At 41.8% G+C, this 25,185-nt stretch overlaps 1 protein-coding gene across 5 annotated transcripts in view; it reads left to right on the top strand.

The window, feature by feature from the left end:
* SLC28A3 (solute carrier family 28 member 3) overlaps positions 1–25,185 on the top strand; it is a 65,489-nt gene that overhangs the window by 33,688 nt on the left and 6,616 nt on the right. For 2 of the 5 annotated variants that reach the window (XR_008970504.1, XR_008970505.1), the window contains 6 exons: positions 164–361; positions 2,953–3,034; positions 3,984–4,082; positions 5,688–5,811; positions 7,744–7,910; positions 8,071–8,378. Coding sequence is in view for 2 of the 5 variants with exons in the window: in XM_057396490.1 (XP_057252473.1) it covers positions 164–361; positions 2,953–3,034; positions 3,984–4,082; positions 5,688–5,811; positions 7,744–7,858 (618 nt within the window). In the remaining 3 variants the exon portion in view is untranslated. Of the gene's footprint in view, positions 1–163; positions 362–2,952; positions 3,035–3,983; positions 4,083–4,286; positions 4,363–5,687; positions 5,812–7,743; positions 8,045–8,070; positions 8,379–25,185 lie in introns of those variants that run through there. The other 3 variants (XR_008970506.1, XM_057396490.1, XM_057396491.1) reach the window with 3 other exon arrangements.

The raw sequence follows: 25,185 nt of genomic DNA on the forward strand, positions 1-25,185 counted from the left end.
AGCTCACTATTGAAAACCTTCAGTCTCCCAAATGTGTTGGCAGTAAGAACTCAAGGCCAAGTTTCCTTTGCTCAAAGAAAACCATCTTTATTTAAGGTTTAGGGAACTTATCACATACCTTTGTTCTTTGAACTTTTGACCTGTTTTCTCATATATTTTGCAGAACATTTGTGCCTATGTCTTCATGCCGTTGTCTTTCATGATGGGGGTAGACTGGGAAGACAGTTTTACTGTCGGTGGACTACTAGGTTACAAAACTTTCTTCAATGAGTTCGTGGCTTATGAGCGCCTCTCACAACTGATTCACAACCGAGAAAAGGGTGGAAGCATGTACATTAATGGTGTGAAACAGTACATGACTGTAAGTAATATTTTTTATTGTCCAGATTTATGGGATCTAATAGTTTTCTTCTGGAACTCAACATATTTTTTAATATGGGCATAAAGCAATAATGGTTGTATATTACTCTAAAGCGTGTCTTTCAGTGACATAGTTCAGTTGTGAAAATGCAGCATTGCTTTGTGAGGTTCCATAACTGTCAGCACACTAGCTATTTCAAACAAACATAGCAGAAGAAAGGCATAGTTTTGAGGGACATGTAATGTCCCATAAGACACTGTGCTTACGATGAACTCTGTCTTCAAGGTGAGTGTCTTTTTACTGCACTCTTAGCTAGCACTTCCCTATGAGATACTCTCCCAGGAAAATCCTGGGCAAACTGGAGGATCCTCCTGCCTGCAGAGGTTAAGCCAGGAATTAAACTTCAAGCCAAGAGAGAAATCCAGCAAGCTTTAGGTGATAGCCTTGAACATATTACTGGTACACATCTGCTAGAGGTTATTATCCCCTGTGCAGGGGTCATAGATTAAAGATATGTATTACATGTCATACACCTCCCTTGCCACAATGAGTCCAACCCATTTGTTTCAACTGTCAAATGAAAGTTAGTTTGCATATGGATTTCCAGCTAAAGCCTGGGCCTACTGTCATTCACACATCCACCCAGATCCACCCAAAAGTATGCATAATCCCTGAAGAAGTAACCTGGAGAACGGCAACACAAAGGGCATCCTAGGTGTGTGCACAGAGGCAAAGAGCATGCAGTGATCAAGGGTGACTTTTGTTGCCATAACTGTTTTTCTGTCCAGCATGAACCTGTGCTGAATTTTGACTCCTTCCAAGCACAGGCAATGTAAAACCTGATATTCGTCTTTTTTGCAGCTGCACTGGCTTTTCTTCCTCAAATCAAGATGAATTGCCATTGTTGATGACCTCTGATTAGGAAGCATCCTTTTGTACAGCTTTTAATTGTCAGTTAAACTGGTGTGATGCTGTGGATACCTGCCTTCCACACAAAACCAAAAACATGTTCCTGACCATGTTTGCCTGAGCATCCATTACCCTTCCTGGGAATCCTGGAAATAGGATCCTGGGCTAGATAGATAGAGTTTTGATATACCCTGCTGTAGTCATGCTATGTTCTACAGCTGGAATATGGGTCTGAACTCCTGAATGAGTGAATAGGGGTGGTTTTTAATCTGGAAGTCAGCCTTAAGATGCAGATCCCATCAACTGTATTTCATTTTCTTTTTCTTTTTTTTTTTCTTATAGAACTTCTACATTCACTTCTAATAACTATGAAGAGCTGTATTAAATTCCATGATAAAAAACTATGAAATATAAAAATAACTTTGATTCATAACATAAGGAAAAATTGCCCAGTAACAATTTTAATTGCGGCACAATTCAGCTGAGATTACGCTTGTTTTCCTTTTTTAATTTCTCTTCGGCTTCAGAACTCTCTAATACATCCAGTCACTTTCAGAGAGAGCAAACAAGTGGCCTTCAGACCTCACTCACCTGAGTCACTAATAATAAGGCTTCCTGTTTTCAGACCTAGGAAAGTTCAAATGAAAGCCGGAAAATCACAGCACATAAAGGCTTTTCTAGGAAAAGTGGATAGAGTGGGCACTTGAAAAGCGTTTTCCTGCATATGTGCAGACTGATTGAAAATATCGACAAATTGGTCTTCATAAAACGGGAATGGAAACAAAAGCTTCTAACAAACAAGAAACCTGCTAGAACACTCACTCAGGCATCTTCAGCTTGTCTAAATCACAGTAACTAGGAGCTGAAAGCTGTCAAGGGGGGATAAAAATCCATTTGCTGAGATAGATTTTCTCCTTTCCCAAAATGTTAGAACCACATTCTTCTGAAGGTTTTCAAGATTTTTCAGCCCAATTTCACTCAAAGTGATTTTGTGTCCCAAGAGGGGTCCCTCCATGGGAGGAAATGCCAAACCAGTCTGAAGTCCAGACTGAGCCGGTGTTGCCCAAAGGGAGGAAGATGTCTGAAGTGAGGGAGGAAATAAGCTGCTAATGGGGATTCCAAAATCATAATGACCCTCTGCTGTTATCACATCAAAGGTCCCACTCTCCATAAGACCCTTTCCCTCTTCTGTGCACAGGGTGGAGCACACACACACAGCAGCTTTGCACAGGGAGCCAAGCCTCTGCTTGTTCAAGGACAAAAAAGTCAGGGATAAATGCCTAAACTTGAGGCTTCAGCAGTGCTATAGAGGCAGTCCAGCTATAGACAATAAGCTGAGTTAAAGTTTTCTGACTCATGCCTTCAGAAAACAGAAGATAAATTGCCACTAGTAAGTAGAATTATTTTTTGTCTTTAATTATTAGTACTCAATTCAACAAGGCACAGCAAATTACATGAAAAATAAAACCATCACATGGTTTAAGAATCCTCACAAAGGCAGTGGGTACTTCTCAGCAAGAGTATGAGCCTAGCCTGTTGAAAGTCACATGCTGGGGCGACAACCAAGCAAAACAGAGTGATTTCAGCACTCAGAGCCCTGAGCCACAATGCCATGTTTTCTGATCTCTAAATCAGCATGAGCTGCCTCAAACCACTCAACAGGGTATGTGTTTGTTTTCCAGGTTCGCTCTGAAGTCATTGCCACCTATGCTCTTTGTGGGTTTGCCAACTTCGGCTCTCTGGGACTGGTAATAGGAGGCCTGAGTAAGAATACATCTTGCAGACAATTTATTTAGCAAGCACCTCCTAAAGAAAATAACCAAAGGAACAGGCTGTAATTAAAGCCTAGCAGCATTAAGGGCTGAGCAGGTGCTTTCCTAAGACCCAACACCCAACAGTGCATGGAAGGGCTCCAAAGGGGTGCAGGCTTTGGTGTGGATGTACTAAGAGAGAGGCTGAGCGCAAGGGGAGGGGACCAAGCCCTGCAGACAGGCCTCCTTGTCCAGCCCTCAAACCATGATCTGAGCTACTACAGCTCTTGGGCTTCAAGAGAATCAAACCGTCTCTGCAGCTTGCTGGTCTGAAAGAAGTTGGCTCTTTTCTGTAAAAGTGTCACATATATGCAGTAGTCTTAAAGGGAAAAAAAATACAAACAAAAACAAAAAACCAAAAAACCAAAATCCAAACAACCAACAAAAAATAAAACAAAAAAACAAAACAAAACAAAAAAAAAAAACCAAACAACAACAAAAAGAAAAACAAAACAAAAAGAACAAGAACTTTTCAGATCTTGAGGGAAAAAGAGAAGTTTCCCTCACTAGGCAGCCAGAATCTCTAGCAGGCACCTTTACCTGGGAGCCTAGTGGGCTCTGCAGTGCCAGCAGTGGGCCAGCAGAGGAGCAGGACCAAGCACAGCGCCAGACCCCAGTACGCTGCCTGGGGTTTACTTCTGAAAGCCACCACTGGCCAGCAAAACCACTCAAAATGCAGAAGCAAACTGCAGTCCATTTTATACACAAGCCACCTTCTAAACAGAAAGAGCCAGCAGTAGGCCTTCAAATGGCCAGCTAAAACTGTCTTTTTTCCCCTTCTTGTTTCTCCTGATTCAAACTGCAGGGTGGGGATTTCCTCTTGTGGTGGAATAGACAGCAAGTTCCTCTTCTTTATATCTGCATGTACATATGTTTGACACACACTTTCATTTTCTTCCTAGCAAGCATTGCTCCCTCCAAAAAAAAGGAAATCGCTGGTGGTGCTTTCAGAGCCATGATTGCGGGTACTGTCGCCTGTTTCATGACAGCCTGCGTTGCAGGTATTATCCAGGTTTGGTGTCTCTTACAGTCGGTGACCACAGGGTGGCAGTGCGTAACACGAGAAACAGCTCCTGACATACAAACGCTAGTACTTGCGAGTTTGGCAGGATTAAAAGTTAGTGCGCAATGGAGGGTTCAGGAGTTATTTCATTTCTTCCGTTATGTCTTATCTATTTTTCTTTTTTTTTTCCTTTTTTTGTTAGTCTGTGTGTAACACACGCCTCGTGGGAAAAGCAAGTTACAGATGAGTTACACACTACTGGCTTCAGAAATGCAGAAGTAATTACGGAGCAGAAATAGAGAAGTGGAATGAACGGAGGTGTAAGGATAGTGAGGAGGAAGCTGAAAGGACTTTTGCCTTAATATTGAATTGATATTTTGGGCTGATACTATTCAGACAGAGCACTAAGATTAATGAAATTGCCCTAAGGTGGGACTCAGCAACAGATCCTTATTTTCAAAGTCCCACCTTCAAGCTGAATAAAGAGTCACAATGCAACAGCCATTTTAGGGAGGAAAGTAGAAAGAACATGATATTAATGATTTGAAAGATTAAATAATTGACCAGATATTATTCAGCAGGTAATAAAAAAAAATTACCCCCATATTTAACCGCACCTTTCCCAGCTTTCTTTTCGAGCAAGTGATACGCAGAATTATATAATGAAGCTTAAAGCACTCATATTCCTAGAGCAATGAAAGGTGTTGGTGCTTTAAGTTGCTGAAAATGGCATGTTTGCTTCTACCATGGATTCCCTATCCCTTTGTGTTCATTGCAGCAAGAGAAACATACACATTTTAAGTATAAGCACACACTATTTTCTGCAGGCTATAGAACTAGTACACTAGTGCTTTTCCTTACACCCAGAACAAGATAAAATAGCCAAGCAATTTCTACTACCCGGTTAAGATAAGAACATGTTAAAAATGTGTCCACATTCCACAGCGCTATGTGAAGAAGGAGCTGTCTCTTTCATATTCATTACTGCAATGAATGCAAATATTACTGTTTATAGGAAATTTTGAAGGACATCTAGCCAAACAAAGATAAGTAATCTATAATTATAACACATCTAAAAGAAAAGAAAAGGTTTTGAATTTACTTGCATTGCTACAAATGCAGCACATCTCCACTTTAGTTACTGAAAGCACTCTGGCCCAGCAGTGAGAAAGCCATTAGCATTCTCTGGCTCACAGAGTGAGTGGGAATAGGATGTGCTTAAGGTTTTCTTCTTCAAAATACAGTAACATTTTAGACTACTGTGTTTTTCTGCTGACTTTAATGTTACTAAAAAGGTATGGTAATGGTTTTCTCACTGCTGAACCCAGGACACTGGGCCAGAGCGCTTTCAGTAACTAAAGTAGAGTTATGCTGCATTTGTAGCAATGCAAGTGATCACTCCTTAATCCAGTTCTGTGAAATCATACAGATTTAAAAAATGCCTCACAGTGAGGGTTTTAATCTTGCATTTACACAGAACCATCTCAGAGGCTGATTTCAAATCAGCCAGAACGTTTCATCTGACCATGCCCCAGTGCCTGACATCCCCAAGTTTTACCTTCCTCTTCATTACTCATTCAGAAAATTGTTACTTACTTCACAGGAATGCTGATTGTCCCTGCTCTGGAAGTTCCTTGCCACATCTTATTAGGAAGTGCCTTCAATTCCACAGATTTCCCTGCCAACAGCACAGAGCTAGTCGAATGCTGCCAGCAACTCTTCACCAGGTATTGAGGAAGTCTTTTATCTTTCTGTCAGTGTAATTTAAAAGCTCACATATTCACTAAAAGTTTGATTTTATTTTTTGTATCTGGCTTTTTTTCTTAGGCACCTGCTTTCCATGAACTTGCATCTTTTAATGCTGCTGAATAGTTTCCTTTTCCTGGGCATTTCTCTGTTACATGCCAAACATATATGGAACCAACAGAGAACTCAAAACATCTTTGTCCAAAACTGAGCTTCCTGAACTGCTAGAAATAGATTACTATGTAAAGATTCAGTGGTTTATCTCAGGCTCATCTGAAATACTAACAGAAAAAAAAACCAAAAAACAACAAAAAACCCCACCATCAAATATTTGAATAACTCTAGCTGGGGAAAAAAAAAACAACAAACAAACAAACAAAAAACCCAAACAATAAAAAAAACACAAAAACAAAAAACCAAACAAACAAACAAAAAAAACCCCCACAAAACATAACAAACCAAAAAACAAGGCCAGGAGCTTTTCTTTCTACTGTCTGTGAATTTGGCTGAAGATATTATTGATCATGTATGTGCCTGTTTACATTTAAACTAGAAAGATCCTCTGAGGTAAATTGTATTTGATATTTACCTATCTTGAGTAGAGAAGAAAGAAACAGACATATATAACACTATCTCACAAAAAGGAAAGGTATTTTGTATTTAAGTTATGCCAAGAACCTTTCAAATTTCTTGTAATGTGATGCTTATTTTTTCTATTTTCATGACTAATTGTTTTAGGAATAAATACTCTATTTCAACTTTTTTTCCCATGCTATTGAAAATAGAACTTCATCTTCCCCTTCACATTTCTTTTAGCAAAGGCAGTGCTCTAAGACTGAGCATTTGTCTACTACAAAACATACAATATAAATGTAATAGTGATGCTGTTGTAATCTAACCTGCAAGAATCCTCTTGACAAAATCCTCAAATGGGGAATTTTCTTCAGTATTGATTGCACTGGATCTGCCTTCACAACCCCTCAGTTAACTAAACAGGGATTTTGTGTGGTAGAATAAAGATTTTTTTTACATCTTCTTAACATCAAGACTTGTGGCAACTTAAAATTTCTGTGCCATTTAACTTCTCATGTTGCAGATCAAAATTCCAATTCTAACTTCAGGTGATTTTTTTTTTTCCCTGTATTCTTTTAATACATGTATTTATTCTCTCTGTGCCTTGTCTTAAAAAGTAGCTTTGAATATGGGCATATACACTATGTATGGTGCCCTTCCTTTTATAGTAACATTTTTAGATTTCAACTATTAACAAAAATGTAATTAAAAAAAAATCATTCATATTGGTATCAAGATCACCAGCTTCTGCCTACTTATCAGCACTTGCATATTGCTGCAAGGAATTTCTATTTTTGCAACCTGATGTTCCAAATAATATTTTTTTAACATTGAACCAATGTAAAAAACTTTTTTGCACAGTAAAAATAATCTGTGATATTAGGTACATTCTTTCATATTTCTTCATCACTCCAACTTTTATTCATCACACTAAATTTAACTCTACCAGGTTGCTACAAAGACAAGAATTTGCTTTATTTTGACTAGAATCAGTTTTGAGCAAATGCTCAAAAACCTTGAATAGTGAATTGAAAACCTCAATTGTTTCAGTTATCTAGGAAGATGTACTCAAGGCCTTTATGCAGAAAACCAGATATCACCCCTATAAAAAGGGAGAACATTTAGTCATGGGACATGGCTCATGTTTGGGAAGTCTTATCTTTTGTTTCATTTCTCATGAAAATTTTAACACTTTTGAAGCTGCTTTGGGGAAAGCGTGCATGTGCATATGTGTGTGCATACGTGTATATTATGTAAATACATACATACAGAGAGAGAGAGGAAGATTCCCATAAGAGAAAAGGAGTATATCTGATTTCTGCTTCCATCTTCTTCCCCAGTGTAAATCAATCTCAGGAGATCTTCCATGGAGGAAAACATAGCATTAGCTCCTGGAAAGGATGTTGCCAGATACTGGATCAAGCTGCTCTTCATTGCACTTGGATTAAGCCTTAATTTTTTGGGGGCAGGTGGATCATAAATAAAAGCTGTGTTCCTTGGTAGAAAGGTAATAAAAATTCCCTTTTCTGCAAGTGTGAATCCAACCCCCAACATTTATTTCCCATTTCTTACCAGCCCAATTCCTCTGACTTGCTTTGAGTTACTCATAAATCAAATTGAAATAACTGAAAGGCACCTCTTGCCACAAATCTCTTTTCCCATTACAGATCAAAAGAAAAACACATTTTTGAGCCTGATTCTCCTGATTTCATTTTACCCTGAAACCGATGAATCTGTAGAATTAAACTGCTGTAGATAAGAAGGAAAACTGACCCAGAAGATATGACAGCCACTTAGAGAAAGCTGTGAACTAGAGATATTTATAATTGCCATCCGTTCCTAGTAGTATTTCTGCTCTTTTTGATACTAAAGAAGTGCTTTTATTGCACAAAGATAAATGACCCTGTTCTCAGAAACTTTTGCACATTTCCTCTGGTAACTGTGGCTACATGTGAACTGAGCTGTTAATGTGGCGCACCTCACCACTTGGTCACTGGCACATCCACAGGGGACTAGCATCTGTGTGCCCCAGTCACCCTCCTTCTGCCCAAAGAGATATCCAGGCCACATCTTGATCCAGGAGATTGGTCCTTGCTCAGAGGTTACTCACATGAATGGAAATGTCCAAACTCAAAGGAGAGTTTCCTGTATAGATTCTTCTCAAACTTTGCTGTTAACAACTGTTGTTGAGCAGCATAGTCAGCAACCAGGAACTTGGAGCACTATTCCTATCAGAAACAAGAAGAGCTGTGCTACAAATCAAATGTGGGAAAAGTGAAGTCACAATCTGACTGCTCCCTCTAAAAGCAGTATTAATGAATCTTCAGGACCTCTAGAAGATCTTCTTGAAATAGAAATGCAGTATGTTTTTTAGCGTCAGACCTTTCATGGACTGAAAAGTTCTTTGCAGATGGTTTTGCAAAAGGTATATATATATTCCTATCTTAATACCAAAGACTTAGGAAAAAAAAAAAAGCTAGGAGCTGAAGCACAGGAATATCAGGAAGTCCTGACATACTCTTGAAATCAAACTTGTGCAGATGTGAAATTGTGATAAAACAATAGCTAACTTTTTAATCTTCTATTAATTATTGCAGAATCTGTTCAGGGAAATGCAGATTAATGAATTTAGCTGCCAGTACAGCTATTTTCAGGAGGCATTTATTTGACTTAATCGTAAAAAAGATGCTAGTTGCCTGTAAAACTCAAGTTTATTAACTTAAACCTCTGAAGATTTTTAAATGCCAGTAGTATTACTACTTGTGACTTTCATCACAGGTTAGATGTTAGATGTTTTTCTTTGGCCCCATCCACCTAGATTGAGGAGACTGCATGTCAAACTCAATTTTCACTGTTTTTAAAGAGTGTTGCTAATCCTGATAATGGCAGCTATATATGCTCAAACGTTTTATGCAAACCTCTCCTAAAGAAACTGCATGGGTTTTGTCCGCAATTTTTAGCCAGCATCCTGATTATAGCAGGGTTTAGCTGAACAAATAGGCTTAGAGTCTGAAATAGAGGAAAACACTCTTTCAAGGAAAATTAGTCAGAAACATTAACTCTCACTGTCAAACAGAACACATCCCACATCCTCCATTTATAAGTCATCATTGGCACTAGTGTGCTGCTCCCTAGCATACCCTAGTTAATATTAGCCTTTTGAAGTGGCTGCTTTTCCCATCCCCACAATTATAAGCTCATCAAAAGGGCTACTCCAGCTAGTAAAGATAACTATGCATGAACTTTTAGCTTGAGGCAGCAGCTTTCTTCCCAAAAAAGAGATGTTCTGTGTTTCCTTTCTTTTTTAGGACTCCTTTATAGCATGATTACATGGGTGGCAATTTTAGCAGAGGATATGTGACGTTCTACCTACACCTTTTCAAAGCGATTGCCCACCTGACCTGCCAATGGCTTAATCAAAAGATTATATATATCAGATATTGCATCCTAAATGCAGCAAAAAAAAAGCAGTGAAAGCAGGAAGGGATCACAAACACATGCCAGCATGCTTTCAAGTGACTATTTCCCCTCTATGCTTGTGATGATGCTAGGAGTTCAGCATAGAGGTCTTTGTGTTTCCCTTGACACAAAAAGAGAAGTATGAATTTCACCTGCTCAGGGTTGGCCTGCCAGCTTGGACCCTGAACTGTCGACATCCAGGAACACACACTTCCAACAGCATGATGGCTACTGACAGCAAACCTGCAACACAGGGAAGAAACATTTGATTTAATCAAATAATTGCTGGCACTTGTGGTGGGTTGACACTGGCTGGATGCCAGGTGCCCCCCAAATCTGCTCTGTCACTCCTCTCCTCAGCAGGACAGGGGAAAGATAATATAATGAGAGACCTGTGTGTCGAGGTAAGGACAAGGAGAGATCACCCACCAATTACCATCATGGGCAAAGCAGACTTGACGTGGGGAAAATCAGTTCAATTTATTACCCATCAAATCAGAGTAGAATAATGAGAACTACAACCCAAATCTTAAAACACCTTCCTCCCACCCCTTTCTTCCTGGGCTTAACTTTACACCGGACTTTTCTGTCTCCTCCTCTCCAGTGGTGCAAGGGAATGTGGAATAGGGGTTGTGGTCAGTCCATGACACGGTGTCTCTGCTGCCCCTTCCTCCTCAGGAGAGAACTCACACTCTTCCCCTGCTTCAGTTTAGGGTCCCTCCACGGGAGGGAGTCCTCAACAGACATAGTCCTTTCTGTAGGCTGCAACTCTTCACAAACTGCTCCAGTGTGTGTCACTTGAGGAGCACAGTGCTCCACTGTGGGTCCCCTGCCACGAGCCTGCTCCAACACAGGCTTCCTACAGGTTCACAGCCTCTTCCAGGCATCCCCCTGTTCCAGCATGGGGTCCTCCATGGGTTGCTTGGGCACAGCCTGCCTCACCATGGTCTGCACCACAGGCTGCAGGGGGATATCTGCTCCTGTGCCTGAAACACCTCCTGCCCTCCTTCTGCACTGCCCCTGGTGTCTGCAGGGCTGCTTCGCTTACATATTTCCACTTCTCTCTCTGGCTGCAATTGCAGTTTGCACACACATACACCTCCCACACTCCCCCTGCTTAAATATGTTATCCCAGAGGCACTAGCACCATGGTATCAGCTTCGGTCGGTGGTAGGTCCATCTCAGAACCAGCTGGCGTAGGCTCAGTTGGACACAGGGGTAGCTTCTGGCATCTTCTCACAGAACCTACCCTTGTAGCTCCCTGCTACCAAAACTTTCCATACAAACCCAATACACAGTCTATACTTCTACAGATTCAAAGACCTATGTGAACATTTTGGAAATAATGGATTAATTAGGCACTGGAATGGGTTGCCCAGGGAAGTTGTGAATGCTCCATCCCTGGCAGCGTTCAAGGCCAGGTTGGACAGAGCCTTGGGTGACATGGTTCAGCGTGAGGTGTCCCTACCCATGGCAGGGGGGGTTGGAACTAGGTGATCTTAAGGTCCTTTCCAACACTAACTATTCTATGATTCTATGATGAAACAATGGATGAAGCCTACATATAAGTATCCCTCTTTCAGAGGTCTTGCAAAAAAAAGAGGGAGCTTAACCTGCTTTTTGGTTACTGGCATGTCAGTGAACAACAGGTTTTAACCAATACAGATGACAAGTTAATGAAACACAGGTGGTGTGACTCAACTAAGCAATGAATGTCAGCATGTATCTAACAGCTTTGTGGGGCTTTTTACTGTAGCATTCACAAGGTGTTAGTTAGTCGCTAAAGATCACTGGTAATAATTCCAGGAAATGTTTTAAACAGTTCAGTGTACAACAGTTCCAGGAAACATACTGAGTAGAATTTATCATGCTCAGGGCATATATAATCAGAAAAAAAAACCAAAACACCTTGTCCTTAATGTAAAACATGTTCTCCTAGGCCCCAAGATAGAACAGCACTAAAATTTGTTAAAGAGGCAAGGCTGTTAGGTTAAAGGAATATTTCAATATTAATTGTCTCAGAGAAATTGGAAAAAACAAACACACTTTTTGGAACTTTTTTCCTAAAACTGTTTTCTCAAACTCTTTTTCCAGTTCTCACACCACACCTTTGTGAACAATTGAGTATTTGACTGTATGTTGTGTTTTACTCTGCCAGGCAGTTAAACACCACACATCCACTTGCTCACTCCTGGCCCTGCAGTGGGATGAAAGAGAGAATCAGAAAGGGAAAAAAAAAACAACCTAAAAATTATAAGTTGAAATATAGGCAGTTTAATAGGATGGAAAAGGAAAACACAACAACAATATTAACATTAATAATATTAATAATAACATCAATAATAATAATAGGAGAATTAGAATATGCAAACAATTGCTGCACAATCCAATTGCTTACCACCCACTGATCAATGCCCAAGCATTTCCTGAGCAGCAGCAATCATCCAGGTTTACACCTGCTTTCTATACTGAGCACAACATTACACGGTATGGAATATCCAGCTGTCTTGGCTGCATCTTCTTCCAGCATCCTGTGCTCCCAGCCTACTCACTGGTGGGGTGGTGTAAGGAGATGAGAAGACCCTGATTTAGGAGAAGCACGACTTAACAACAACTAAACATCAGGCTGTTACAATGTTATTCTTATCCTAAATGCACATCACTGCACCAGCTACTGGGAAGAAGCTGAACTCTATCCCAGCTGAAACTAGGACAACACTGTCAAAAATGCAAGTCATATACAGCAAGTTATGTTCTCCAAACCAGGTATCATCTCTTTATCACCAAAGACATGAATAGAGAGAGGCTAAAGATGCAGAATATGCATACCAATTCTCTTCCTTTGCAGACTGAAACAGTTTCCACTATACAGTGGTCAGACTGCTTCCCACTATGCTGTGCCACATATCCATGGGTCCCAATTCTTGTGAGTCTTTGGATCACTAGCAGACCTTCAAGAGGACTGTAGCTTTACTTTAGTAACTTAAGCATGTTGCTCAGCAGTGGTGCTTAGCTAGGAGGGTGACTCCCAACCTCAGCCACACCAGCTAAGAGGTGAAGAAGAATTTGCGCCTAGGGCATTGGTGCAGGACAAGGGAACCTGTCTGCTCAGGGAGCACAGATCTCTGCTTGTCAGCTGGTGACACAGGCTGACATGCCCTGGGGGCAGCTGTTGTGAGGCCCTGAGCTTCAAGTCTGAGCACAGTTCACTAACATGGTACCATCCCTCTCTGAAAGCAGGCCCATGGTATAAGTAGGCCGGCTGCTATACTAAGCTGTTATCAAACTCAAAAACAAGTGGCAGGCTACAAAACTTCCACGTTTGAGAGGCTGAACCAAATTCTCCTCTTATCTACACCAATCTAAAGTTTGGGGATCTTCACTGAAGCTGGAGTTACCATACACTTACACCAGTGTAAATCAGATGTGACTTTGTTTCATTGTGTTTGATTGCAATTTCTAGCTGGTTTTAAAGTCCATCAGTCCATAGCAGCCAAAGGAAGTACTTCAACTAATACAATACTGTAAAATGATCAGTGCAACTGTACACGTTTCTATTTTGCCCCTGTGGAGCTCCAAATCTGGAACTTGGGAATACTGAGAAAAACAGACTGGTGCAAAGCCCAAAACTACTTCATGATGGTTCTTATAAAGAAAAAAAACATAATCAAAGAATATTCTTGTTGCTATGGCATTCTGCAGCATAGGATTTGCTATAGCAACCAGTGCATTACCTCAAAAGGCATTGATCAGAATGCATGGGTTGCCATGGTTGCCATAGTGAAAACAGGATTTTCTTTTTGCTCTATTAATTGATGCCTTCGATGTCAGGTGGCTAGAAATGTCCAAGAGACGGGGGACACCCTACACCACGTTGCTGCACATTCCATGGTGACAAGTATAGATGGCTGTTCAGGGCCACATTTTTGTACATGAAATGTGAAAACTTAGAGTTTTTACATGCAAAATCTTGAATGTTGCCAGGATTAAATATGTGTAACAATATTATGTTTTCCATATGCTGGGGAAGTGTTCCTACCTCAGCGGCAGTCACATTGCAACATTCGGAGTCCCCATGGTAGGGAGAATAGCCCCACATGTCAGACAATAAACCTGGATTTGTGTCTAGTTGTGAGTTTTGCCACAGCCCCCATGTGTAGCTGGGAAGTCTCTCAGCTCTGTGATGTCTCTGTTCCAGTCTACAACATGAAGTAGTATCCTAGGGGTGTTGTTAGCAGTTGCAGTACAACAAAAGTTGTTAGACAGCAGATATGAGAGAGCAGGACTTTTACAGTTGTGGGATTATACACCCAGGAGCTTCCTCCAGATGATTCTACACTGAAAAGCAGTGAGGAATTAGGCACTACATGCCTAGTTTCCACCAGAGGGTTTTACAGATGGAATGAAACAGATACAATTCTACCAATCTGGCACTTCTGAACTAACAGCTCTGGTTTGAAGGAAGAAAGAAGACTGTGAATAGGTTCATACCAGTGTTACTTCCTGATGCTAAAGAAATGGCATTGCACTGTTGTAGCGCATGAACTCAAATAACAGCAGGGACACAAAAAATTGGTGCCCATACCAGATAACTGCTGTTACGTTGCACCCTCCCAGGTACCTTCTCTAGCTGGTTTATTATCATTATGACCCCAAATATTCTAAGTACCCTTAAGTGCTGACTGACCTCCTACAAAACTGTCATTCGACTCTAGTTGGCTATTTGGCCATATTACACTGATTATTACACACAGAAAGACTCCAAAATCTGTTTATCGTGACTCAGTTAGGAGTTGTAGGTACTTCCACAAGAAGCCACTGAAAAATAACCTTTATCAATTTTCAGTTCACACATACTATGCAAAAGACATCCAGCCTTCACAGTTTGTTTTTTTTTTTTTTAATAAGCATGCCCTGGCATTTAAATAAAGAAATTTGTCCTTGCAGTCACACACTATTCTTGTAAACAGTTCAGACAAGTCAACTGAGATACCCTCTGTACCACATATTTACCTTGCGTGGTTGCAGTATGTGGATTAACCTGAAACCACATAGGAAAACTTGCAGAACTCCCTCAGTACTATCAGTTCTCTCCTTATGCTACCTTGACCCCCATAATAAAACCACAGCAGAACCCAGGCTGAGATTTCAGGTCAGCTTCCATTTACCAGGTAAAGGTGTTATTTTCAAGCCTCTTGCTTCCCTCTTTTCATCCTTTTTTCTTTCTCCATTCCATGACTTTACAGTAGTACAGTTCACATCTTGCTTTCTGTATTGCTGCTTTTACTCTTGATCACCTTTGTTTTGATTTCACACATCACCACAGGAGGGCTGGAATTTTTTCCTTTCTCGGATCACTAGGTGGCAGAACACAATCAGTAAAAGTTCTTCCCAGGAAAACACGCAGAGATGAAAGTATGGAGCCTTTTTTATTTGTATATATATGTCCTGCTTGGGGGTTTTGTTGCTCAGGATTTCAGGTGAAATACTTTTATACATTTTCGGGTAATATAAAAGTATGACATGCTTTGGCCAAGGTGATTTGCCTTCAAAGGGCACTTCGGGCACTTTGAATAGCTCTGCATTTTGGACTGTTACACAGATACCACCAAAATTCATATTTTCCTAAAATGCTGCCTGCTGATACCCCCAGATTTCTTATTATCATTGCAGATTGTGGTGACAGGTGTTACTGCCCATTTGTGGTAACTTTAGTGAAAGTAGTAGAATGAATTATGGAATAAATAAAGGCTTAGATACTGCAAAAACTTGCAACAGATGGTGATGTGCAGCCTGCTATAATATCCCAGTTCTATTTAGCTGCAGGTAATATGGGCCTATGGGCTTCTAAAACTCACACATAGCCCAGAATAGCAGTACCGGTAACAGTATCAAGGTCCATTTTACTGAAATCTCCACCACTGGCTAAGCATGTTCTCTGCCTTCAGGCTTGTTGAACACAAGGCTTTTCACACGCAGATATAGTTTTCCTTAATTGCCTTATAGAGGTAAGAGGGAGCAGGAAGAATCAGCTCACTATGGTAAAGAGGGTTAAGAAAAGAAGTATTAAGGGTGACATAAATGATTTGTAGCAGCCCTAGAAAACAGTACCCTTGGAAAGGAGAGGGAAATGTATTGTGGAGAAAGCAATGACAAGACACCCTCGTCCGTTGTGACTCAAGGAAGTGGCTTGTTTCTTGAGTATCAGTTGTTGCAGTGTCTTTCAGACACTTTATTGCCAGAGGAAAAGGAAGCATGAAGAGCCTCTTTTGCCTACCAGAGATACCAGAACAACTGCTCAAGAGCTCACATACTTACTGCTAAATATGGCAAAGTAATCCTCTTCAGTAACCTGCTTAGAGTGAGTTGGAAGAGCTTGTACAGAACTTTAAAAGCTTTTTAAAAGCAACTAGATAGATATAGTGTTCTCAAATCCTAAGTAAGGAGAGTCTGTCCATTACTTTCACTCCAACTAAGAAGTATTTCATCAAGACAGCAGAGCACTTGCTATCTATTCTGGGCTGTTCATCTCTCAGATCTGTATTAACAGGAACATTCAAGAAAGGCACACACAAAGGCAAGGGGCTGTGAGCACCCATACTTCAGAAACCTGAACTGGAGCCATTCACAGAACACTCAAAAAAACCACTCCTGAAGGGCTCAAAGCCAGAGGCAGTGTGCTGTTGAGACAGGCCCAGGTAAATTTGGTTTTCTTACATCAGTTTTCCATCATATTTCCTAATGTCAATCTAGGAAGGCTGTTGTGTATGCTTATTGCTGGAGTTAACTAAAGCTCTTGTGGGAGGTAGGGAGGTGGAGGGTGGTTTTGCTCTTACCAGCTTTGATAAGACTCTCTTTTCTAGAACATTGCTCATAAAAGCAATGTTCTAGAAAAATTTTCACTTGGACACAAAAGGGAGAATATTGTCCAAAGACACTTTCAGCTAGTTCCAAAACATACATTTCTGTCCTGCAGACCTTAACTTGGCTGTTTATAATGAAGAATTTGTCAAATAATGGCCAAAAGGAAAAGATAAGAGTGTTGGTCTAGTTCACTGTAGAGTTGTCTCTATATCCTTTTTCTGTCCAGGGAAATGCAAGACTTTAAATAATGGTAACTTTCCATTCCATGAAGTTCCATCAAAATATTCATGTCAACTGGAAGGACTTTCTTCTCCATGTATAATTCAATAACTAATAACTCATATTCCATGCATATTTCAATAACTAGAAAAACTAGTAATTCCTTTTCTAATCATTGCTATTCCAATCTGTAGAGATGGTGTCCTTTGCAGTCCTTTGATAATGCAGCAGTGCCTAAAATTATACAGAAATTGTTCCTGTATTAGAAGTCACCATTACCCCCTTCCTGCTGTTGAAACAGTCCCTAAAATAGCAATGGGAAGGTACTTTCAGCTGCAGGGAAGGTTCTTTCAGCTGCAGCTAGATTTATTTCTCCTCTGACACAAGACCTTTGGTCTGTGCAAAAATCTCCCAAAATCCCACAGCACAGATATCAGGCAGAAGTGGCTTCTGTGCTGTATGCAGGTTCTCTTGCATATGCTTAGTTATGTGGCAAAAAAAAATATTTTGTATTTGACTCCCAGTAAAACTATATGGGCTGGTGGCAGACAGTGAAATGGATTCCTTTCATGCTTTATACTTTCTCAGGTAGAGCTGCAGTAGTTACTTCTTCAGAAACCCAGCCACATAATCGCTCATTAGCCATCAAAGAGAGAAGTATCCTGATTTCTGAGAACATTTGACTGAGAGTATTTTATTTCGCAGCACTAGCAGTCAAGAAAAACAGTTTCCTGATACACCTGAATCCAATTAAGAAAGTTCCAGTTGAACAAGTCCTGGTAGTGTTGGCCTAAGCAGATGAGAATGATCATTCTTCCCCTTTTGGTTTATTTTGAGAAGGGTCATTAAGAAAACTAGTTTTCAAAAGATGAAAAGTCTTCCATTTTCAGATGATCTCTGCAAATACAGGCATTTCAGAGAGACAAGGCTGAATCATGAGGTCTTGGTAGAGACATCTCAGGAGCTATTCTGGTGGCATTGTGAACTGTTACTGTTCTTTCTATAAAAATTATCTCATTTAAGATTCTTGGAAGAGCCTTTCATACTCATATGCCCCAGAATAAACTGTTGCAAGATGCATTCTTCCTGGCTGTGGCAAAGTAAGTCTATGTTGACGATATCTGTATTGTTTGATGGCACCATTTCTAGCAAAACATATTCTAAAACATAGTAGATGTAATTCTGAGTGTAATACTTCCACAGGCACTTATCTCCACTTTTGGAGATTGCATTGTGCAAACAGACAGAGAAAGCATCAGAAAGCTTTTGATCCAATTTGTATGGAATAAACAGCAAATGCATGTGTAGAGATCAAGGTAACAAGAGACAGTTGCATAGAATAGTAATCACAGCAGTGTTATCAAAAATAAATTAAATGCAGTACAAATTAAGCAGCCTTTAATGATACAATATAGAGCACAATACAAATACAACCAGGCCCCTTCTCTGAAGCAAGAATATGAATGTGTTGCACTTTTATTCTATTTGTATAGTGTAGTCCTCAACTGCTGATAAAACAATACACTGCGATCAGATAATCTCTTCCTTTCACTGCTGTGCCCTACATTTAATGGTCCATGGCTAGGTCTGCGCTGGTCAGCTCTATCGCTGGCCATGGATAAGAGCCAAAGTTCTCATTTGTTATCACATGGGCTTGTGCAGCTTTGTTTCCACCATAGACAAACAACTGCCTCTCAAGGTGTTGGTGCTTGAGTTTTATATACATTTATTTTCTAAAGAGACCATGTGTTGTTCTAGCATCAGTGAGATTATTTGGGGAGAGCTTTTTTTTAAACCAGTGTTAGGACCAGCCCCTTCACCACAAGTCTAGATAGACCAGGACTGAAAATGTATGTGTCTGTATCTGCTGCTGGTAGCACCTGTAGTGCTGAAAAGGGGCAACAAAGACAGACTTTTCATGTAAAGTATTTGTAAAAGGAGAGAACATGTTTGGGTTTTTTCTTTGCTTAGTTTGTGAATAGTCAGCTTGCTAACATTCAAACGTGAAAGAATATACTGATTTTGCAATATCTTATTCAGGTCTCTGCTCTACATTGGGTCTAAGGACTAGCCCATGAGGTGAGTGATGGGTCAATCTCCACCATAAACAAATGTAGGCGATGTCATTAGAGCTCTTCTGGCATCAGTGGCAGAAGTTATAGAGTGACCGTTGCTGGAACACTCCTGCACACAAGCACATAGGATGAAGTCTGTCATAATGAAGTGGCATACTGGGTTTACATGGCAAGGTTTTGGTAGCAGGGGGCTCTCTGAAGAGACAAGGACTGACCCCACGCCAGACATATCTGGTTCCAGCCAGCTCTAAAGCAGCAGACCCATCACAGGGCACAGCTGAGCCCATCTACAATGCTGGTGGCACCTCTGTGGCAACATATTTAAGAAAGGGTAAGAAACAGGGCGTGTCAGTTGTGAGAATGAGGAATGAGAAAAACATGAAAGAAACAGCCCTGCAGACACTGAGACTGGTGGAGAAAGGGGAGGAGGATGTGGTTTAGATGCCAGACCAGAGATTCCCCTGCAGCCTGTGGAGAAGACTGTGGTAGACCTGTTTTTTCCACTGCAGCCCATGGAGGACCACACCATAATAGCTATACAACCTGCAGCAGTGCTACAAGTGGACATGCCTTGAAGGCAGCTGCAGCCCATGGAGAGCCCATGCAGGAGTAGGATTCTGGAAGGATCTGCAGCCTGTGGAGGACACACAGTGGAGCAATCTGTCCCTGGTGTGCTGTACCCCCTACAAAGGACCCACACTGGAGCAGTTTTTGAATGGTTGCAAAGTAACTTTAGAGCTGCAGCTCTAATCTTTTCTAGAGGCAAAGTCGGCACAATATCATACCCCAGGCTGCTAAAGGAGCAGTATGAGCTGAAAAGGAAAATTTCTACATCTCTTTGTTGTAGAAAACCCTCACTTGCATCTGCCTTTACTTTATAACAAGCAATTACCTGCTTTACTGCTTAAACATAACTAGGGCATGGCTCCCTAACTTGTTAAAGTACGGAATGTAGGTCTTGTACTCTAACTGTGCCTTAACATAACCATACATGAAGCTCCCATATTACATATATGAACTATTTCCATAGGTTGTCAATGTGCAGCAGATGGGAAAGGTTCAGGCAATGAAAATGATCTGGATGCTCCAGCAGATTGGACACAAAAAAGAAAACAGTCAACAAATTCCAAATGCTGTGTATTGAAAGAGTTACGAACACCATAAATGACACCAATGGAAATATTACTGGCCTATCGCCTTATGCTAATCCTCTGTCTAGTTAGAAATACAAAACAACCCTATTGTTTAACAAAAAATTAGCTACATGAACCAGTCTGAGCCTTCTAGTTAATGTAATCATAATCTATGTTATTTTTCTCATTCTCCTTATACGAACCGTTAGATCAAGGATTTTCATTATTTTTCATTTCAGCTTACTTCAATTACGATGCGTTCTAGAGTAGCTAAAATCTCTTGTGAAATTCTGGATAAGGAGGAGAACACCTGCAGATGCAGTCTTTGTTTCCATTCCTGTACCTGTTTCTACAGAGCTCATCAGCGTCAGCACCTGGGCTCCTCTGTGCTTCCACCCTCATGAGGGCTGGGTGCACCAACAATAGAGGTGACCGAGCCTGGAGCTGCCATGCTGCTATGGAAAGTGCCAGAGGAGCTGGGTTTTGAGGACAGTTTTTCAAGCATATCACACTTACAGTTTTCACATGCACAGTTTTCACACCAAGCTCTTTGCATCCTGGCACATGCGGCCAAGGTGGTCAGAGAGGTCAGACTCCAGAGTCTTGTACATCTTAAGAATTTGCTTCTTCTGTGATGTGGAAATGGGATCTCAGACCCTTCAAAACTGACTATGTACAGACTATGTCCTCTGGGAAGCCTTTCAGAACATCCTCTCTATAGTGCTTAGGCTGTGAGCTGTGATGGGCTGTGCTGTCAGTCAAGGGTTTTTATCAAATGGGGAACATCCCCTGGAGCAAAAAATCCTTGTGACTATTTTCTGCCTCTCATCCTTCAGGAGTAGAGGATCTCCAAAGCAGCACTGCCTGCTCCTCTGGATTTCAGGTCTAGGCAAGGACAAGGTAGGAAATCACCAAATTTCTGATGGTAATGTAGAGCTTCCCTGTGTTACAGAGTTTATTATTATTAGATAATCTCTGGAGACAACTGCTGCAAGTGAGAAAAAGCAGTGAAAACTCCAGACTGAAGGATCCTAACCACTGACACCTCATATGTATGCTTTTAAGCTGTTTCTAGTCATTTACTACAGAGAAAAAATCTCCCCCATGTGTTTGCACTGTGACACCGTAATGATCCATATGGCATCAGTGACATCCTGACATATGTTGTAGCATATGTTGTGAAAATGTAGGAGCCACACTAAGACCCTAATGAGTAAGAGGTAGGAAAGATGTGGAAGAATGTGCATCTCCAGGCATGACAGATGCCTTCTCCTACTTGAGCATTCTGCATTTCTGGCAGATGTTTCCTAAGTCTGTGCCATCTTTTTGAGATTTTCAAACATCTTTTCTGCCTTTCCCCTGCTCTGATTCTTTTGTGAAGAAGTTTGCCAAGGGGGTTACCGTGGCTCCCCACAGCATGGGTTGGTGGGCTTGTTCTTCTTGCCAGCACCTGAGGGATGGGGATTCTTCTCTTCCTCCCTCTGATACTTTTCCATGCTCTTCACTGTGCTTCCCTGTGTTTCCCTGTCCCTCTTTTTCGAGACTGGAGTGTGTTGCTCTCTCCCAGGTGGTTGCTTTCCCTTTCAGGGACAGAAAGGAGAGATAGGAGTGCAGCAAGGAGGGAGGCAGTGTAGGCTAAGGAGCAGCAGTACGCATGGTGTTGGGTGGGATGGAGTGAGGGCTTTGTCCTCATATATAGAGTGCCAAAATTCAAAGCTGTCTTTGTAAAACACTTCCCACAAGCTGAGGACTGTCATACTGCAAAAAGGATTTTCAGTACTGTGTCTTCTGGGTGAATGCAGAGGTACCTACAACTTCTTATCAGCCCACAGGTAGAAGTTGAAAACACTTCAGAAAGCCAGGAAAGTGGAGCTGAAATACAAAATAAAAACCAGTAGGAAATGAAAACCTTTGTGTGCTGCCAGCACAATTTCCGTGTGACTATTATTTCTTGAAACAGGCTTTTCAGACACACTTCTGTGTGGGCTGAGACTGAATTCTCTTTTTTGTTGATGTTTTGTGTTTCGAATTCCTAACAGTAAGAAATAAACATATGTCACACATCTAGCACATAACAGGTCCATTGTTCATTGACAAATTCAGTTTAGAGGTATATTTTTTCATGAGGCAAAAAGAAACAAAATTTGCATTTAAAAATTAGCTTTTAGGCAATATTTTAATAATAGACAAGTCCAGAAAATGTACAATTCACATCAAAGTTGAAAATTTGACTGCTCCATCTATCATTGTGAGTATCTCGTAGATGTATATAATTAATTTTGTTGCCTGAATATTTTCCCCAGCCCTTGTGCTGTCTGTATTCCGAAACACTCTTTTTTACATGAAAGACAGAGAGATGACTGGGAATGTTTTTCGGACATGGAGTTCATTTTTCCTCTGTCAGCTTTTTATGCTTATTTTCTTTTGTGTTCCACAACATCTTTTCATGCACAGAATCATAGAATCATAGAATAGCTAGGGTTGGAAAGGACCTTAAGATCATCTAGTTCCAGCCCCCCTGCCATGGGCAGGGACACCTTGCGCTAAATCATATCACTCAAGGCCTCGTCCAACCTGGCCTTGAACACTGCCAGGGATGGAGCATTCACAACCTCCCTGGGAAACCTATTCCAGTGCTTCACCACCCTAACAGGAAAGAATTTCCTTCTTATATCCAACCTAAACTTCTCCTGTTTAAGTTTTAACCCGTTACCCCTTGTCCTATCACTACAGTCCCTAATGAAGAGTCCCTCCCCAGCATCCCTATAGGCCCCCTTCAGATACTGGAAGGCTGCTATGAGGTCTCCACGCAGCCTTCTCTTCTCCAGGCTGAACAGACCCAACTTTCTCAGCCTGTCTTCATACGGGAGGTGCTCCAGTCCCCTGATCATCCTCGTGGCCCTCCTCTGGACTTGTTCCAACAGTTCCATGTCCTTTTGATGTTGAGGACACCAGAACTGCACACAATACTCCAGGTGAGGTCTCACAAGAGCAGAGTAGAGGGGCAGGATCACCTCCTTTGACCTGCTGGTCACGCTCCTTTTGATGCAGCCCAGGATACGGTTGGCTTTCCGGGCTGCAAGCGCACACTTAAGCCGGCTCATGTTCATTTTCTCATCAACCAACACCCCAAGTCCTTCTCCGCAGGGCTGCACTCAATCTCTTCTCTGCCCAACCTGTAGCTGTGCCTGGGATTGCTCCGACCCAGGTGTAGGACCTTGCACTTGGCATGGTTAAACTTCATGAGATTGGCATCAGCCCACCTCACAAGTGTGTCAAGGTCCCTCTGGATGGCATTCCTTCCCTCCAGGGTATCAACCGAACCACACAGCTTGGTGTCATCGGCAAACTTGCTGAGGGCGCACTCAATCCCACTGTCCATGTCAACGACAAAGATGTTGAACAAGACGGGTCCCAACACCAATCCCTGAGGGACGCCACTCATTACAGGTCTCCAGCTGGACATTGAGCCATTGAACACAACTCTTTGTGTGCAGCCATCCAGCCAGTTCTTTATCCACCAAGTGGTCCACCTGTCAAATTGATGTCTCTCCAATTTAGAGACAAGGATGTCGTGTGGGACAGTGTCGAACGCTTTACACAAGTCCAGGTAGATGACGTCAGCTGCTCTACCCCTGTCCATCAGTTCTGTAGCCCCATCATAGAAGGCCACCAAATTGGTCAGGCAGGATTTCCCCTTAGTGAAGCCATGCTGGCTGTCACCAAGCACCTTGTTGTTTTTCATGTGCCTTAGCATGACTTCCAGGAGAATCTGCTCCAAGATTTTGCCAGGCACAGTGGTGAGACTGACTGGTCTGTAATTCCCTGGGTGATCCCTTTTCCCCTTCTTGAAAATGGGGGTTATATTTCCCTTTTTCCAGTCATCAGGAACTTCACCTGACTGCCATGATTTCTCAAATATGATGGCCAGTGGCTTCGCAACTTCCTTTGCCAGCTCCTTCAGGACCTGCGGATGGATCTCATCAGGACCCACGGACTTGTGCACCTTCAGGTTCCTAAGATGGTCTCAAAGCAGATCCTCTCCTACAGGGGCAAAGAAGTCATTCAGAACCTCAGCCTTCTCCAAATCCTGTGCAGCCAGTTCTCCTGAGAGCTTCCTGACGGGGCCTACATTCTCCCTAGTCTGTCTTTTATTTGCTATGTACCTGTAGAATCCCTTCCTGTTATCTTTAATACCTCTAGCTAAGTTTAATTCCAACTGGGCCTTAGCTTTTCTAACCTGGTCCCTAGCTCTGTACTCTTCCCATGCCGCCTGTCCTTGCTTCCACTTATTATAAGCCTCTTTTTTCCTTTGAATTTTCCGGAGGCGCTCCTTATCCATCCAAGGAGGTCTGGCCCTCCTGCTGCACTTCCTTCTGGTTGGGATGCAACACTCCTGGGCTTGTAGCAGCTGACCCTTGAATATCAACCAACAGTCTTGGGTGCCTCTGCCCTCTAGGGCTGTATCCCATGGAACCTTACTAAGCAGGTTCCTGAAGAGGCCAAAGTCTGCTCTTTTGCAGTCCAGGGCAGTGAGCTTGCTGCATGCTCTTCTCACTGTCCTGAGGATCTCAAATTCTAGCATCTCATGATTATTGCAACCAAGGCTGCCCTGGAGAGTCACATTTCCAACAAGCCCTTCCCTGTTGGTGAGCACGAGATCAAGCATGGCACCTCTCCTTGTCGGCTCCTCTGTTACTTGCAGAAGGAAGTTGTCTTCCACACAATCGAGAAACCTCCTGGATTGCTTGTGTCGGACCGTACCGTCCTTCCAACAGATGTCAGGGTGGTTGAAGTCCCCCATGAGAGCAAGGGCCTGTGAGCGTGAGGTTTTTCCTATCTGTCTATGGAGTGCTTCATCCGCAGGTTCTCCTTGATCAGGCGGTCTGTAACAGATCCCCACAGTAATGTCTCCCATAGCTATATTCCCTTTAACCCTGTCCCACAAACTCTCTGTGGACTGCTCACCTGTCCCCAGACAGAGTTCCATACTCTCCAGCCTATCCCTAACACAAAGGGCAACTCCCCCTCC

This window comes from Pezoporus wallicus, unplaced genomic scaffold (assembly GCF_028554395.1).
Source record: "Pezoporus wallicus isolate ANWC-B61680 ecotype Strahan unplaced genomic scaffold, APGP_CSIRO_Pwel_v1 contig_2776, whole genome shotgun sequence".
NCBI classification, from domain to species: domain Eukaryota; kingdom Metazoa; phylum Chordata; class Aves; order Psittaciformes; family Psittacidae; genus Pezoporus; species Pezoporus wallicus.